Source organism: Hemiscyllium ocellatum, chromosome 13 (assembly GCF_020745735.1).
Source record: "Hemiscyllium ocellatum isolate sHemOce1 chromosome 13, sHemOce1.pat.X.cur, whole genome shotgun sequence".
Taxonomy (NCBI): Eukaryota; Metazoa; Chordata; class Chondrichthyes; order Orectolobiformes; family Hemiscylliidae; genus Hemiscyllium; species Hemiscyllium ocellatum.
Window position 1 is genome coordinate 67,177,855 of NC_083413.1, and position 16,110 is coordinate 67,193,964.

The 16,110-nt window shown below is 37.5% G+C and overlaps 1 protein-coding gene across 1 annotated transcript in view; it reads left to right on the top strand.

Annotated features, from left to right (window-relative positions):
- The window catches only part of stag1a (STAG1 cohesin complex component a), a 201,296-nt gene that overhangs the window by 169,070 nt on the left and 16,116 nt on the right, over positions 1 to 16,110 (top strand). The window contains exons 12-22 of the mRNA XM_060834903.1: positions 1,405 to 1,484; positions 1,737 to 1,844; positions 3,572 to 3,686; positions 5,252 to 5,369; positions 8,515 to 8,618; positions 12,445 to 12,537; positions 12,675 to 12,764; positions 13,613 to 13,816; positions 14,571 to 14,641; positions 15,560 to 15,647; positions 16,028 to 16,108. Of these exons, the coding sequence (XP_060690886.1) occupies positions 1,405 to 1,484; positions 1,737 to 1,844; positions 3,572 to 3,686; positions 5,252 to 5,369; positions 8,515 to 8,618; positions 12,445 to 12,537; positions 12,675 to 12,764; positions 13,613 to 13,816; positions 14,571 to 14,641; positions 15,560 to 15,647; positions 16,028 to 16,108 (1,152 nt within the window). The remainder of the gene's footprint in view (positions 1 to 1,404; positions 1,485 to 1,736; positions 1,845 to 3,571; positions 3,687 to 5,251; positions 5,370 to 8,514; positions 8,619 to 12,444; positions 12,538 to 12,674; positions 12,765 to 13,612; positions 13,817 to 14,570; positions 14,642 to 15,559; positions 15,648 to 16,027; positions 16,109 to 16,110) is intronic.

The window sequence follows — 16,110 nt, forward strand, 5'->3', positions numbered from 1 at the left end:
CAGTTGGGCAGCATTAATTTACAATTGCGTTAGATTGCTGTGTTCGCCTAAAATGAATTAAATAAAATGGTTCAGTGTCTTAATTATCAAGTGTTTAAATTCCAACGGAGTTGGCATGTTTGAATTCTAGCTGTGTTTGGCATTCAGACTAAACTGTTATAAATTTAATCAGTTCATCATTGGACCACAAAACATGCATCTCCTGTTAGTAGTCTGTCATTGCATGACTTTAACTGCTGCACTGAAGAGCAGTGTAATTTTGTTTAATTGGCCAAAAATCTGAAATGAACGTTATATCTGAAAACTTAAACCTTCCTGCAGCTGAAGTTTAGGAATTAGTTGCAAGAAAATCATAAGTATTTGCAAGAACTTGAATTTTCTGATGTCTCAAAGGTTGGAAATCATGAGGACATTGGAGAATGATATAAATAAATCGAATCAGTCGGTGACAATAGGGCAGAAAGAATATAGCGAAAGAAAGTGTGAACTTGTCCACTTTGGCATGGTGAAAAAGCCGGATGTTATTTCAATGGAACAATATCACAGAACTGAAGTAGGGAAGGATCTGGGTGGCCCGGTACATGAATCTCGAAAGGTTAATATGCACATACAGTATGTGGTTAGGAAGGCCATTTTATTACAAGGGGAATGGAATATAAAACTAAGGATGCTTCATTACAGATTGTGCAAGGCATTGATGAGATCATATTTGGAATATGACATACTGTTTTGGGCAGCTTATTTAGGAAGGTTCTAAATATATTAGAATATATTAGAAATAGATTAGAGAAATTTCATTTGACTGGTTCCTGGAATGCGGGAAAGGTTGGACCTGTAATCTTGAGAGTTTAGAAGAAGTTGAAAGAGTTTAGTGGTGATCTTATTTATAAAAAGAAATTCCTGATGGACTTGACAAGGTAGATGCTGAAAGGATGTTTCCTTTTATAAGAGAGACTGGAACGAGGGGTGACCATTTTAAAACAAGGTGTATCTCAGGATGGCAGTGAGGAGAATTTTTCACTGGGTGATAAGTTGATATAATTCTCTTCCAATAGATTGACGGAGGCAAGGTCATTTGAATATTTTTACGGAGGCAGTGGTCATTAATTCTTGATCATCAAGGGAGCTATAGCATATAGAGCCTATCCAGCAAAGTGAATAGAATCCTCACTCACTGAAGCCATGATCTTATTAAATGCTGAGCAGGCTTGAAGGGCCAAATGACCTGTCACAGATCTTGATTAATGATTCATATTTGTTAGTTTGATTTTACATTGTGGAAAAGCTCCTGTTAATGTTGAGAAATTGGGCTAACCATTGTTTACATGTCTCTGCCCCTGCATATGTTATAGAAGCTAAATTAAATTGTTTTACTTGAGCTGAGTTTTTGATTTCTTTCTTTAGGATCGTATTGTATCCATGACATTAGACAAAGAGTATGACGTTGCTGTGGAAGCTATTCGATTGGTCACTTTGATATTGCAGTGAGTAAAGTTGTTATTCTTTTCGTTTTGCTGCACACCAATCTTGGTTCACCTATTGTGAGAATTAGATAGCCAGGTCTGATGTTGTAGTCTGGACATTGACTCAGTATTTTATTCATGTGACAAGGTGGGAGATAATTATGCTAATTAGTATTGTTTTGGCCCCCATTGGGTCTGATAGATGAATCCAAAAATTGTACTACAGTTTTGCATTATAAACGTTTTGTCCTATTGGCTTCATGATTGTTATAGGGGAAGTGAGGAGGCATTATCCAATGAAGATTGTGAGAATGTGTATCACCTTGTATATTCTGCACATCGTCCTGTTGCTGTGGCAGCTGGAGAATTCCTAAATAAAAAGTAAGATGTACAATCGTACATTGTTTATCCTTCTTTATTAGTATTCAAAAGTATGTGCGTTATCAACAAACCTAAGTCAGCCTCTTTGGACTGACTGACTCCTGTTTAGTTGTGTTCACGTGGAATGACATGATGATATCAAATGTTCCATTAAAATTTATGCAACAGCATTCATCTTTTTCAGACCAAAAGCCAGGTTGGAGCAATATCCCCCAAAACCTTGAATGGTTGCTTTTGAATAATACAGTAGCATTTCAAATTTGAACTGCTTAAGTTTTGAACAGTTTTACACAATCAGGTTTACTGAACAATGTTTGTTCTGAATATCGTTGCAGTGTATTTCCTTTATAATTTGGCTTGTCATTAAAAGTAGTTTTCTAGAGCATTAGTGGTAGCCTTGACTCAGTGGTTTTAAGTTCAAATGCAGTCAGTCCTGATATAACATGATGGTTCTTTCTTGTGCCATCTCGCATTATAAGAAAATCATGCGATAGTCACGCCATTTAAATTAATGGGGCCAGAATTGCATCATAGCCAATACAGCAAGGAAAGTTCATGTTCTATAAATAACAGTATAAATTCTTCAGTTGTGTTAAAGCTAATTCATGCTGAAAAAATACGTTACAGCAGAGTCGACTGTGCAGAGATTTGAATGCAGAATTTAGGCTGACATTTTGGTCTTTTATTGAAGGAATGCTGTTTTTCAATGAAATTTAGAATATGATTCTCTTATTTCTGCTCAGATGGCCATAAATGGATTGTGGCATTGTTTGAAGAAGAGCTGTGGAGCTCACCCACTGAGCAAACCACTGCCTCAAAAACATTTCCAAAAAAGTGTAATAACTATGTTATTGCAGTTTGTGGGATCTTGTTAATGGAAAACATTCATTGAACTTAAAAAGGAGTTGAAAAGCTTTAAAAAGTTTTTGGACAACTTGCGATCATGAGAAGTGCTCTGTGAAACTAAGCTTGTTTCCTTTACAATTCGTTTTTTCCTGAAAATTGTTACTTGCAATGTGAAATCAGAACAGCAGATGGCAGCACTGAATTTTTAAAACGCAGGTAATGTCCACAAGGTGGCAATATTGAGGAAAAAGTTTTAACTGAAAATAATGAGGTGGTACTTTTAAGGAATTACAACGGTGATTAGTGCGTTTCATTGTTTACAAGTAATATTAAACTTGAGGTATAAGTGCTGTTGTACAGATGCTGGAGTAGCCACTTGTACAGATAAGTAGCCGCTTGTACAGATGCTGGAGTAGGGAAGCTATTTTTAACTTCTGCAGCTAACTCAATAAATTTATTGGCTTTAACTTTAATTGATTGTTATAACTGGATGACAGTGCCATATCAACATACTCTAATAGTACTTCAGACAAAGGTGATAGTTAGCCACATAATTTCCTATAATACGTCATTTTCTTTCAACCAAATCTGTTTGATTTTTTCTCGAATAATTTCTTTCTATATATTTTTCATATTTTTCAACTATTACAGGATAAGTTATGAAATGTTATGGGGCATCTTTGAGCTCTCTGCTATCTATTCCTCACAACCTCTGAATTGCATATTAAAAAGATGGTTAATTTTGTTTGGGAACCATAAAAACATCGGCCTATTAGAAACAATGTTGTAAGCCCTTTTAATTGCTGTTTGCATGGTCAAAGAATAATCAATCTTCAGTGATATGTGGGAGAGTTTCACAACATCTCAATTATAAATTTTAGGTTGTTCAGTCGACATGATCCACAAGCTGAAGAAGCCTATGCTAAAAGTAGGGGAAGGCATAGTCCAAATGGAAATCTTATTAAGATGTTGGTACTTTTCTTCCTAGAAAGTGAGGTAAGATTCTGAAATCAAGCATTTAAATACTTAACAAAAAGATGACCTATTAATAGAAAGTAATACAACAATTCTGAGAAAGTATCAAAAGACCATGAGGTTGCAAAGTTGTCTTAATATTTTGCTTATACTATTGAGGTGACCTGACCTGATGCCATGGATTCCTTTGTGGCTAGACTGTAGAAAATTTGGGATTAGCTAACAAAGGAATAACTTGCTGAAATAAACTGGTGGGATTTAATCACAAGAAAATGTACCTGTAATTGTGACCAGAAATACTATTGTAATTAAATATACACTGTGCCATAATGCCAGTCTACAAATTACTTAAGTGCCATATTTTGTTGTTATGTTTGTTCATGACATTTAATATATATTAAAGAAAATAATAATTTGTTGAATTGTTTTTGTACGCTTACTTTGATAAAGACAATCAAATGTAGCACAATCCAGTTTTCTCTAATTTGTTTCATAATGACACAAAACTTCAGAAAGAAATCTGGCTTTTTACCAGTCAGAGGGACAGGTACTTGCAGCATTTCTCTGCTTCATTTGACTTTCCCTCCTGCTCTAATCAAAATTAGAAAAGTGTTTGTTTCTGGCTATTTGAAGCATTTAAGAATTAAAGCAAAGATCGATCATGCTTTCATGTCTGAGAGTACAATGTTCATTCCAGTCAACCTTTCAGTTTCACTGTGATCTTAGCCAAGATCATCTGATCCAGGCTCGTCAGAAGCTGATATACTCTAAGATGTGCCATGGGATCTTGTGTGTGTTGCAATGCAAGGGCTCTGTGGAAATGACCCAAGAAGCTTGAACATCTAATGGGCAACTTCCCTGCTTCCCATCCGTGATCCTCCAGAAATGTCTCTTTAAGTCTGAACTATTGCTGAAGACTATGGGCTCTTCAGATTTACTTAGCTGAACAGTTAGCCAGGCAATATTAGATTACAAAAAGCCTGATTTAACTCCTGACCCCTCTAGTCGCTCTCATTAGACAACCACCTCCCCACAATTTTCACTTTAACCTAATTACCCCTATTCAACACCACACTTAACCTTTACTCACTTCTGGTACCTACCCTAATCCTGTGTCACCATCATTTACCCGACTTATTCATCGAGCTCCTAATCTACCCTTCACATTTACACACATGCTTCTCTTCATAGCTTTTCAAAAAATGCTTCGGGGCATTTAAATTCTGATAATCTACTGGAACATGGCAGCTAGAGCTGGTGAAAGAGGATGCTGCTCCTTCCAAACATTCCTGTGCTGAGTCAGTTTTGAAGGATCCTCCATTGGAAGATGGCCCAGAAAATTCATTGTGTAAACTAATGTCTGATGAATGTCATAAATAGAGTTTCCAATCTTCCTTGGAAGATCTATGTCCCTTGGGTCTATTTTGAGAGAGTGCAGGGGGGCATCTGAAATTGTGGTCTCTTAGCAATATTGCTGTTTAATTTTAATGCATACCTTTTAAAAGTAGAATTTGAAAACTGTGTATTCCCATCTGCAAATTAAATTCAACTTATGCTGGTTTGCTTTTCAAACTGTAATATTTCAGTTGCATGAGCATGCTGCCTACCTGGTGGACAGTTTATGGGAAAGCTCCCAAGAACTTCTCAAGGATTGGGAATGTATGGTGGAACTGCTGCTGGAAGAGCCTATACAAGGGGAAGAAGGTAACTATGTGTGTAATTATGAAAAATATATTATCCTAATGGTAACTAGTATTGTAGACTTTTCGCTAAGTAAATTGAGAATATTCTTTGCAAAATTTAACGATAACATGAATAGTTAAAAATCGTCACAACGATTTGTGAAAGTTTACGATAAGGAGAAACTACTTGAAGCCTGTTTACAAACGTTTTCTCAGAAATATTTGGTTTACTACCCAGTGTATTGAAGGCACATGAAACTCCTCATTCTGAAGCATGTAACTAATGTTCTAAGGAAAGTGCATCAGTCAAAGATTTACTTGCTGAAACTAAATTGGGAACATTTTTCCAAAGATTTGACTGCCATTACTGATGTATTGTGCTTGTGAATCTTACATAACAACTGCTCGTGTCAAAAAAATCTCATACCACAGAAAAGGGTGCATAAGGGTTAAACCAGTTGGATGAAAACAGCCCTCTCTAATAATATGTTGAAAGAATAAGCAAAGGCTTAAAGTTTGTGGTCATTGATGGTGTGATTTCATTCATTCCTGACCTCGTGAAAAACTGCCCGCAAAAATCTAATGATCACTATGATGCACAATTCACCTTTTAACATTAGTGTGATTCTACCACATCAAAGGAATTTACAAGTCTGAAGTAACAAATGTCATCAGGCAGCCATTTTCATTGAAGTATTCCTACATAGAGCCAACCTGGTGGTAAGGTACAGTGTTAAGTCTTCAATTTTTATTACATTTTTAAAGAGAGCAAACTAAATGTTTGTATAAGCAAATAAAAATCTGAAAAATCATAAAGTTTAAAAGACAAATCATACTTAACTTTTTATTGACAAATATTCCAAAATGTAAACACTAAAATATAAAATTAGTTTCACTGAAATAAAAGTGTTGAAGTGGGCAAGCCAACTCATTATTACAGCATTGTGGTAATTATGGTTGCCTGGGAAAGTTTCAGACGTGGAAATGGTGGCCTGAAGCCTATTCATGATAACATATGATACACATATGGCAACGTTCTCATTGGTGTAACCTGTAGCTTGCAGGGTAGGTTTGATGTGCATGATTTTCATATTAAGTTTGCATGAAAAACAAATGGCTGGACAGTATTTGAGATTTTCAGTCTTAAAGCGAAACTGTAGGATCCACAATGCCTATATTGAACAGTGAAGGTAAGTTAGCAGTCGATGGTCTTTTTTCCATCAACAGGATGTTGCCATCAACCCAAAACACATTCTGCCTATCCTACAGTTGAATAATATAATTGGTAATCAATTTCAACAGCACAGATGTTATACACCAGAAAATGGGGGGGGGGAAATCCTCTGTGATGGTTAAACTTTTTGAAACAACAATTCAAAGTCTAACCAGCAATCAATTGGGAAAATAGGTCATTGAATGGGGTAATGTAATTAATGCATGTGTGGACAGACCTCAGAAGGTATTTGAAGAACTGCTGCATTATAGGCTTGTGAACAAAATTAAGAGTTTGCGGAATAAAAGGCACACTATCAGTATTCATGCAAAATTGAAGGAGAGATAGGTAACTGAACAGCCTCACTTTTGAGGCTGGTGGAGCATTTAAAGTGAATTTCCCAATAGTCAGTGTGGAACAGTGGTTAGCATTGTTGCCTCACAGCGCCAGAGACCTGGGTTCAATTCCTGCCTCAGACGACTGACTGTGGAGTTTGGACATTCTCCCCGTGTCTGCGTGGGTTTCCTCCGAGTGCTCCGGTTTCCTCCCACAGTCCAAAAATGTGTAGGTTAGGTGAATTGGCCATGCTAAATTGCCCGTAGTGTTAGGTGAAGGGTTAAAATGTAGGGGAATGGGCCTGGGTGGGTTGCGCTTCAGAGGGTCGGTGTGGACTTGTTGGGCCAAAGGGCCTGTTTCCACACTGTAGGTAATCTAATCTAATCTAATCAAATCAGTGTTGGGATCCTTGCTATCATTGATGTATGTCATTGACATGGGAAGGGTTTTCATGACACAAGTTTGAAATCTGCTGATGAAGCAAATCATTCAGGTATTATGAACACCAATATTTTTAAACATCGATAAAATGTAAATGTAGGATGTTGATAGATTCAATAGAGTTGAGGACAATGAAGTGATTCTTTTTGTGAGGAAGAATGAGGAGTGACAATATGTTATTGACAGTACAATTCTAAAGGAGGTGCAGGAACAGAGGAACCTACAGATAATTGATGGTAGCATGTCAGTTACAGAGGGTGGTTAATAAAGCATATGAGATTCTGGGCCTTATTAAGAGGAGCATAAAGCCAAGAAAGTTATAATAAACCTAGTGGTAACCCAGATCAGTCTGAACTATAGTATTGTATTCAGTTCTGGGAAATCCAATTTAGAAAGAATAGTGTGACATTAAAACATGCAGAAAGCAGGTTACAAGAATTGTTCCAGGGATGAAGGACTTCAGTTATGTGGATAAACTGGAGAAGCTGGTATTGTCTGCTTGGAAAAAATAAGTTGAGGAGTTTTGATTGACACATTCAAAATCATGAAGGTTCTGAGTACCAGGGGAGAATCTGTTCCCATTCATGAAAAACATGAAAAGCAGAGGGCACTAAATTATGATGACTGGAAAAAGAAGCAACAGTGACATGGGTTTTTCACATGTTTGCGATCTAGAATGCAGTGTTTGTGTGTGCTGGAGCTTAATTCAGTTGTAACTTAGAAAGGGAAATTGGATAATCATTTGAAGAGAAAACTTTTAGGACTGCAGGGAAAATTTGGGACTGGTCAAGTTGCAGAGTGGTAACTTAGGCATGACAGGTTAAATGATCTCCTGTGCTATAACCATCTGTGCCTCGCTGACAGAAGCCTTTGAATTTCCATTTTCACTTGCGCACATGCAGATTGCAGAACTTGTCAGTTTGTGGAGCAGTGTCTGTGATTGCAGACAGTTTCACTGTCTGTGTTTAAGAGCACAAGTGCAGATTACAGAACTTGCTGTCAGTTTGTGGAGCAGTGACTGTGATGGTTTTATATTGTCTTACAGCAAAATCCAGGGGCATTATATACTACTCAAATACAGCACTGATTTTTTAAAAATTCTTCCTCATGTAATGTATTTTAGCTAGTGCTGAGTCATTAATGTTCTGCAATTTTGAAGCTGTTTAATCTTTACTAGGTATGACTGACAGGCAGGAAACTGCACTTATCGAGCTTATGGTGTGTACAATTCGGCAAGCTGCAGAAGCACATCCTCCAGTTGGGAGAGGAACTGGCAAAAGGGTAGGTGTTACACTTTTATCTCTGGAAGTACAGGTTTGAAGTCAGTGGAATAAAATTGATACTTAAAATCAGTTTTCCTAGTTTTTGGTGCAAAACATCTGTAATATGTTTATACTTAAGATGTAATTAAAGAAAGCTAAATCCCATGGGGAAAAGCAATCATTCTAAGTTATTAAGTTAGAAATCTATCTTCTCATTTATGATTAATCTGTCAGTCAGAAAAAGGATGATAGTTATTTTTATTTATTCATGGAATTTGGATTTTGCTGGCTGGGCCAGCATTTATTGCCCGTGCATAGTTACCCATCCCTACCCCCAATCATCTATTGTACTCTTTGCTACCTTCTCCCAGCTCTCCACACCCCTTTCACCTCCCAGAGGCACTCTGCCTATATTCCTGATGAAGGGCTTTTGCCTGAAGCGTCGATTTTCCTGCTCGGATGCAGCCTGACCTGCTGTGCTCTTCCAGCACCACTCTAATCTAAACCCTTGTGAACTGTGGTGTACCCACAATGCTTGAAAGAGAGAATTCTAGCATTTTGACCAAGCAACAATGAAGGAACAGTGATACATTTCCATGTCAGGATGATTATTGGCTTGGAGGGGAATTTTCAGATGGTAGTATTCCATTTATCACCACCCTTGTCCATCTAGATGGTAGTTGAGGGGTTGGCAAATGCTGTTTAAAATGAATCTTGTAGATTTTTCAAACTGCAACTGTGCCTCAGTGGTGGGAGGAGTGAATGTTTAAGATGGTGGAAGGGGTTACCAATCAAGCAGGCTACTTTGTCCTGGATGATGTGGCGTTTCTTTAGTGTTATTGGAACTGCACTCTCCCAAACAAATGGGAAGGATTCCATCGCACACTCCTGACTTGTCCCTAATAGAAGGTGGACAGGCTTAGGAGAGTCAAGAAGTGACTACTGCAGAATTCCTCTCTCTGACCTCGTCTTGAACTCAGTTAAATTGCTAGTCCAGTTCATTTTCTTTGCCTTGGTAATCCCTGGATTTTCTGTATTTGGCAATGATCTGCTTCATTACCTTAGTAATTGTGAATAGTGCTGAACATTATGAATCATTAGCAAAGCTCTCCACTGCTGACTTTATGATGAATGGGAAGTTATTGATGAAGTAGCTGAAGATGTTGGGTCTGAACACTACCCGGAAGAACTCCTGCAGTGAGGTCCTGGACTGAGATAGCTAACTTCCAACAACTGAACCATCTTATTTTTCTCTAGGTATAAGTCAACCATTGGAGATTTTCCCTATGATTCCCACTGAATTCAGTTTTGCTAGGGTTCCTTGATGCCACACTCGGTCAAATTAAGCATTGGTATCAAGGACTACCTTCTTACCTCTCCTCCAGAGACGAGTGTAATGAGGTCAAAAGCTGAATAGCCTTGATGGAACCCAAGCTGTGCATCAGTGAGCGGGTTCTTAAGCATGTCATTAACTGTATAACACTGTTGATGACCCCTTCTGTCACTTAACTGATGATCAAGAGATCCACTGATGGAGTGGGAGTTGGCTCAAGCTGGACCTTTCCTGATTTTTGTTTATAGAGCATATCTAGAAATGTTTCCACACTGTAGACGCCTATGTTGTTGTTTTACTGGTCCAGCTTGGCTAGGTGCACAGCAAGTCCTGAAGAACAAAACGTTTGTGCTATTGCCAGAATGTTTTGAGAACCCAAAGGCCTTTGCAGTATCCAGAACCTTCAGCTATTTCTTAATATTACATGGAGTGAATTGAATTGGTTAAAGACTGACATCAGTGATGCTCAGGACTTCTAGAAGAGGCCAAGATCGAATGGCTGAAGATTGTTGCAAAAGCCTGATCTTTTGCACTGATGTGCTTGGTTCCCCCACCATTGAGGGTGGAATAATTGTAAAGCCCTCTTCTCCACTGAGTTTTTAATTGTCTACTACAATTCATGGAGTAAAAAGTGAGGTCTGCAGATGCTGGAGATCAGAGCTGAAAATGTGTTGCTGGTTAAAGCACAGCAGGTCATGCAGCATCCAAGGAACAGGAAATTCGACGTTTCGGGCCAGAGCCCTTCATCAGGAATTCCTGATGAAGGGCTCTGACCCGAAACATCGAATTTCCTGTTTCTTGGATGCTGCCTGACCTGCTGTGCTTTAACCAGCAACACATTTTCAGCTACTACAATTCATGATTGGGCATGGAAGGACTGCAGAGTTTAAACTTGGTGCATTGATTATGGAATCAGTTAGTTCTATATGCTTTTTGCTGCTTAGGTTGTTTGACACCAAAGTATTGCAGCTTCAACAGGTTGACCCTTCAATTTTAGGTTGCTGTCCTGGCACACACTCCTGCATTCATCATTGAACCAGATTTGATTTCCTCGATCAGTGGTAATGGTAGAGTGGAGGATGTGACTGACTATGATTGTGGTTGAATACAGCTTTGCTCCTACAGGCCTGGCTGGGTAAAGATGGCAGCAAAACAACATTTGTGATCCAGATGGGTTTTATGACAATTTGACAGTGGTTTTATGGTCATCGTTAGACTTTCAACTCAAGAATTTTGAAAAAAAATTCAATTTGTATCATCTGGCATGATATAATTCAAATCTGAGTCTCCAGAACGTTACCCTTAATAGTCTCTCTTAATAGTCCAGTGATAATATCATTGCACCATTGTCCTTCCATCATCCCCATAATTGGATTAATCATGAATGAGAGGAAATAATTCTATCAATCAAATGACACCATTGTTATCCAAGTATCCAAACATAGATTTCAGTTGACCCTGTTAGAGGAGGCAGTAGCATAGTAGTAGTGTCTGGTAACCAAGACCCGAGTTTAATGTTCTGAGGATGTGGGTTTGAGCCTCACCATGGTAAATTTGAAATCAGTAAAAAACATTTGGAATAAAAAGTGAGTCTACCTGCGGCTAATTGTTGTAAAAAACCCATCTAATGTCCTTCAGGGAAGGAAATTGCCATCCTGATGTAGCTTACGTTTGACTCCAGATCCACAACAATGTAGTGACCTTTAACAGCCCTCTGAGCAATTGGGCATGGGAAACAAATGCTGACCAAGCCAGAGATGCTCTCATACCATGAACGAATTAAAATAGTTAGTGGTGATCTTACTTTCATCACCAGGTTGTAAACTTTAGTTCCATTCCAGGAGTTGAGAGTAAAAATCAAGGTTGATATTCCTTGAGGAATTGTAGCTCTGAGGGAGTGCTTCCAATAAGACAATAAAACAAGGCCTTTAAATACACCTGAAGGCAGTATTTTAGACAAGTACAAGTGATTGATAGCTGAGTCATGGTTGATATTTACCTCTTAACCAATTCACAAAAATGCATTTTCTGGTCTTTATCGAATTATTGTTTGAGCACAGTATGGCTGCCTTATTACCACTGCTGTATGAAAAGTGTTTCATTGCTTTAAAGTCCTTTTGGACATCTTGTTTATGTGAATGGCACTGAATAAAATTACACGTTCTTTTTCATGAATTCTTCATTCTCCATCTTCCATTATTTATAGGAATAGCCTAACTTGATATGTGTGAATATGCAGATATACAGTCATAAGCCCTTTAGGAACACAACTTGGTGTTTACAATCCTCACCTTTGTTACTAAAGTTTGGTGTGAAGTCTTCAACTTCTTTTAGAGTAGATTAAATTGAACATTTTTTTCTGTGTTTCAACCTGTAAAGATTTTTTTTGTGTACAACTTGTAATTCATCCTAGATACATAACTTGCAGTTGCGTTTGTGAATATGATTCTTAAAAGAAAAATTGAAAATTTACAAATCTAGTTTGAAAACTTTTATTGCAATCTTATTACAGGTTTTGACTGCAAAGGAGAGAAAAATGCAGATAGATGATCGCACTAAATTGACAGAACAGTTCATAGTGGCACTTCCAATGATGTTAGGAAAGGTAACCAATTTGTAATATTTATGCAGTGTTCATGTAGTAAATGTCAAGATGAGAATGAATATGCTTTAAAATTACAAGTGTTCATATTATTTTTTGAGCGTAAATAGCATTGAATTTGGATATTTATTGTGTTTCAGTACTCAGCTGATTCTGAGAAAGTGGCAAATCTGTTGCAAATCCCTCAGTTCTTTGACTTGGAGCTGTACAGTACAGGAAGAATGGAAAAGGTAAATAGTTATGAGAATTATTTTGTAATAAATTCTGTTAATTTTATCTCAGAATCTCATGGAGTAATAGATGCCTGTGTGTAACTCACAAGGCAGCAATTCCAAGTCTACAGTGTGAAGCCTGCTTCCATGTTATCCTTCATACATCTCAAGGTGTTGGTGTTCAGTTAGTGCTAACAAAAATCTTAACAGAATAGTTTCCTTTACTGTACATTCAATTTTGAAAAGATGTCAAATTTTTATTTCCATGTTGTACACACTTTCCTACATGTAAAGGTTGTGTCTGTTTATTAGAAATAAAGTTCAACACAGTCATTTCACTTCTATCATGACACAGTAATATGTATAATGAAATTGAACACCAGGTTTCAAGGGTAACATCCTGGAAGAGTGTAAAAAAAAACAGACCAGTGGTTCTTCTGCAGGTGAAATTACTGTTTTGTTATTGACTGCTGTTGGAATGGTTGAAGTAAATTCTGTTCGTAGTGATCCATTTACTGAGTGAAGAAATTTGTGTAGTAAGTGGGAGGTTATGTTTTTTATGGTAGTGGAACAGTGCAGCCGCTGCTCTTGGATTTTCAATTCTCTCATCAAGTAACAGGAAGCAGTTTCATTGTTTAACCCTCCCAATCGAGCAAGATCATGAGCAGAGGCCGGTGACTTGCCCTCAAAGGGGCTGAGCAATGCCCAAGAAGAGAAGTGAGGCTAATCTACTGGAGAACTTGCTGCTAGAATAGAATAGAATAGAAATTGATAGGTTCTGCTTGAGAATATGCATATTCGTATCTTGTTAATAGTCTATTTTTAACAGGAAAATTGCTTATTTGACTTTTTTCCCCTTCTCCCAGCACCTCGATGCATTGCTAAAACAAACCAAGTTTGTTGTTGAAAAGCACATAGAGTCAGATGTCTTAGAATCATGCAGCAAAACGTATAACATCCTGTGTAGTGACGAATACACAATTCAGAACCGTGTTAACATTGCACGCAGTCAGATGATTGATGAGCTGGTAGAGCGATTCAGTCAGTCAGTTGAAGACTTATTACAGGAGGTGAGTGCAAACTTTATCAATAAATTATCTGCCTAGAATAATAGTGTCTGATCTGTTGTGAAGATGGTGCTTTACAATCTTGAGTGTTTTGATTGATATGTCATTTTGTTATGAGGCTAAAAGAACTATATTTGACAGATTTTATATTCTTGCTTTGTATGCTGGCATTGTTGATTTGTTGCCCATCCCTGATTGCCCTTGAGAAAGTGGTTGTGAATCATCAGCTTGAACCGCTGGGACTGAGACTGCTGACCTCCAGTAACCACAATTTTTTTTGTTTTTTCAGTGCAAAGGTTCTCGCTTTTGTTTTCTCTCGCTCCCCCATCAGCCCCCAACTCACTTCAGTTTTACCAGGGCTCCTTGATACCACACTCAGTATTATACTGTCTTGATGTCAAGAGCAGCCATTCTCAATTCATCTCTGGAATTAAGTTCTTTTGTCCATGCTCGAGCCAAGGCTGTAATGACATCAGCTGTTGAGTGGCTTTGGGTGGAACCCAAACTGAGCATTCGTTCGCTGATTATATGATTTTTAAATAATGATTAAAAGCTGGTGAAGGCTTTCACCTCTTAAATTTCATTTTCTTAAATTCAGAAGACGCTCCCTTGCAATAGTTTGAACCTGGAAGTATGTCGTTCATATCTGGTAGATTACAGTATGGATTTTTAACTGCCTGAATTACACTTCTTTCCTTTATTCACTCCATTGTATGAATTTATTTTAAGGCAGCGTCAATTTTATCTGTTTTCACAGGGAGAAGAAGCAGATGATGACGACATTTATAATGTTCTCTCTACTTTGAAGAGGTTAACTGCCTTCCACAAGTATGTGAAAGCTTGTTCTACATATTAAGCACTTTGATTTTTCAGGATGACCGGGTGCATTGGAACACTTGTGCACGATTCTATGGAAGTGCTGGAATGTAGCTTTGTCTTGATGGTTCTCCAGCTGACGAGTGTTCATCTTAACAGTGAAAGGTGTTATGCAAAAGCTAGGTTCTCTGCAGTAAGGGAAGAAAAATTGATGCAGTAGGATGCTGCTTTCAGACCATTCAGCGCTGTCTTTCGGATCGCATTTGTTGGACCCTTGAAAGGGAACTGTTAGCTCAGAATTATAGCTGGAGAAGATATGTCATCAGGAAATATTTCACTAATATCAATTTGAAATATTCGGTAATAACTTTCACATTAAGGACATAGTCCTCTAAAATACTTGGTCAAACAAACAGAAACCTAAAGCTTTTCTATATATATAGAACATGTTCTAACAGTGATGTCAGAGGTTTGAAATCAAGTGGAATCAACTCTGCATTCTACAGTTTCTTGTGTTTAGATTTGTTTATGTTTTACTTTAGTTTCATTTTCAGAAAGTCTGTGGTTGAAATCTTTTCATTCCTATAATACTGAGACTTGGAAATAATCTACCATTATTTGTTTAAGGTAGTCACACCATTGTTGTAACTGATAAACTGTAGAAATTATGCAGCTAAAGAATTACTTCTGTGTTTGAAACTTAATGGAGTTTGTAACTTCAGCCATTGTGTATTTAATAACAAATGGTAGACCGCAGATTATGATAATTCTAAGCTACAACAATTTTGATCACATTGGGCCATTGCAAGACAGGTGTTTGTTTTCAACCTTTTTATTGAATGTGGTGTTATGAGAGGGCTAAGAAGCCAGAAAAGCCTGGATCATGGAAGAATATAATCTGTCATTACTTGACCATTTTCTTTTTATTAGTGCTCACGATCTTACAAAATGGGAACTGTTTGGAAACTGCTACAGGCTTTTAAAAAGTGGGATTGAACTTGGATCTATGCCAGAACAGGTAAGAATTTCTCCAAAGTGTTTAAATGCTTTTGCAGTCCCTTTGAGAATTTGTGTTTCCTTTTTTAAGAACATTTGAAATAATTGAATGTGTATGTGCTAGATTTTCAGTATTGCAAGAAATATTTAATATGCATAAGCCACTGCAACCCAGCTTAATTTGAATAATGAGCATCATCAAAGCTAACAGATATATTCTTCTAATGCTTTTAAATTGTATGTCTAAAAGATGTTGAGTTCAGTTAATGTAGGCTTTGAATAAAAAAACATAATTTTTAATTCTAATTTCCAATGGGAAAGTTCTTGAAATTTTGGACACTTTGCTACCTGTCCAATCAGCTGAAGTGTAATTATTGCCATTCTGTTTGTTTTACTGGTTAGATAGTGGTCCAGGCGCTCCAGTGCTGTCACTACTCCATTCTGTGGCAACTTGTTAAAATAGCTGAAGGTTCTCCAACTAAGGT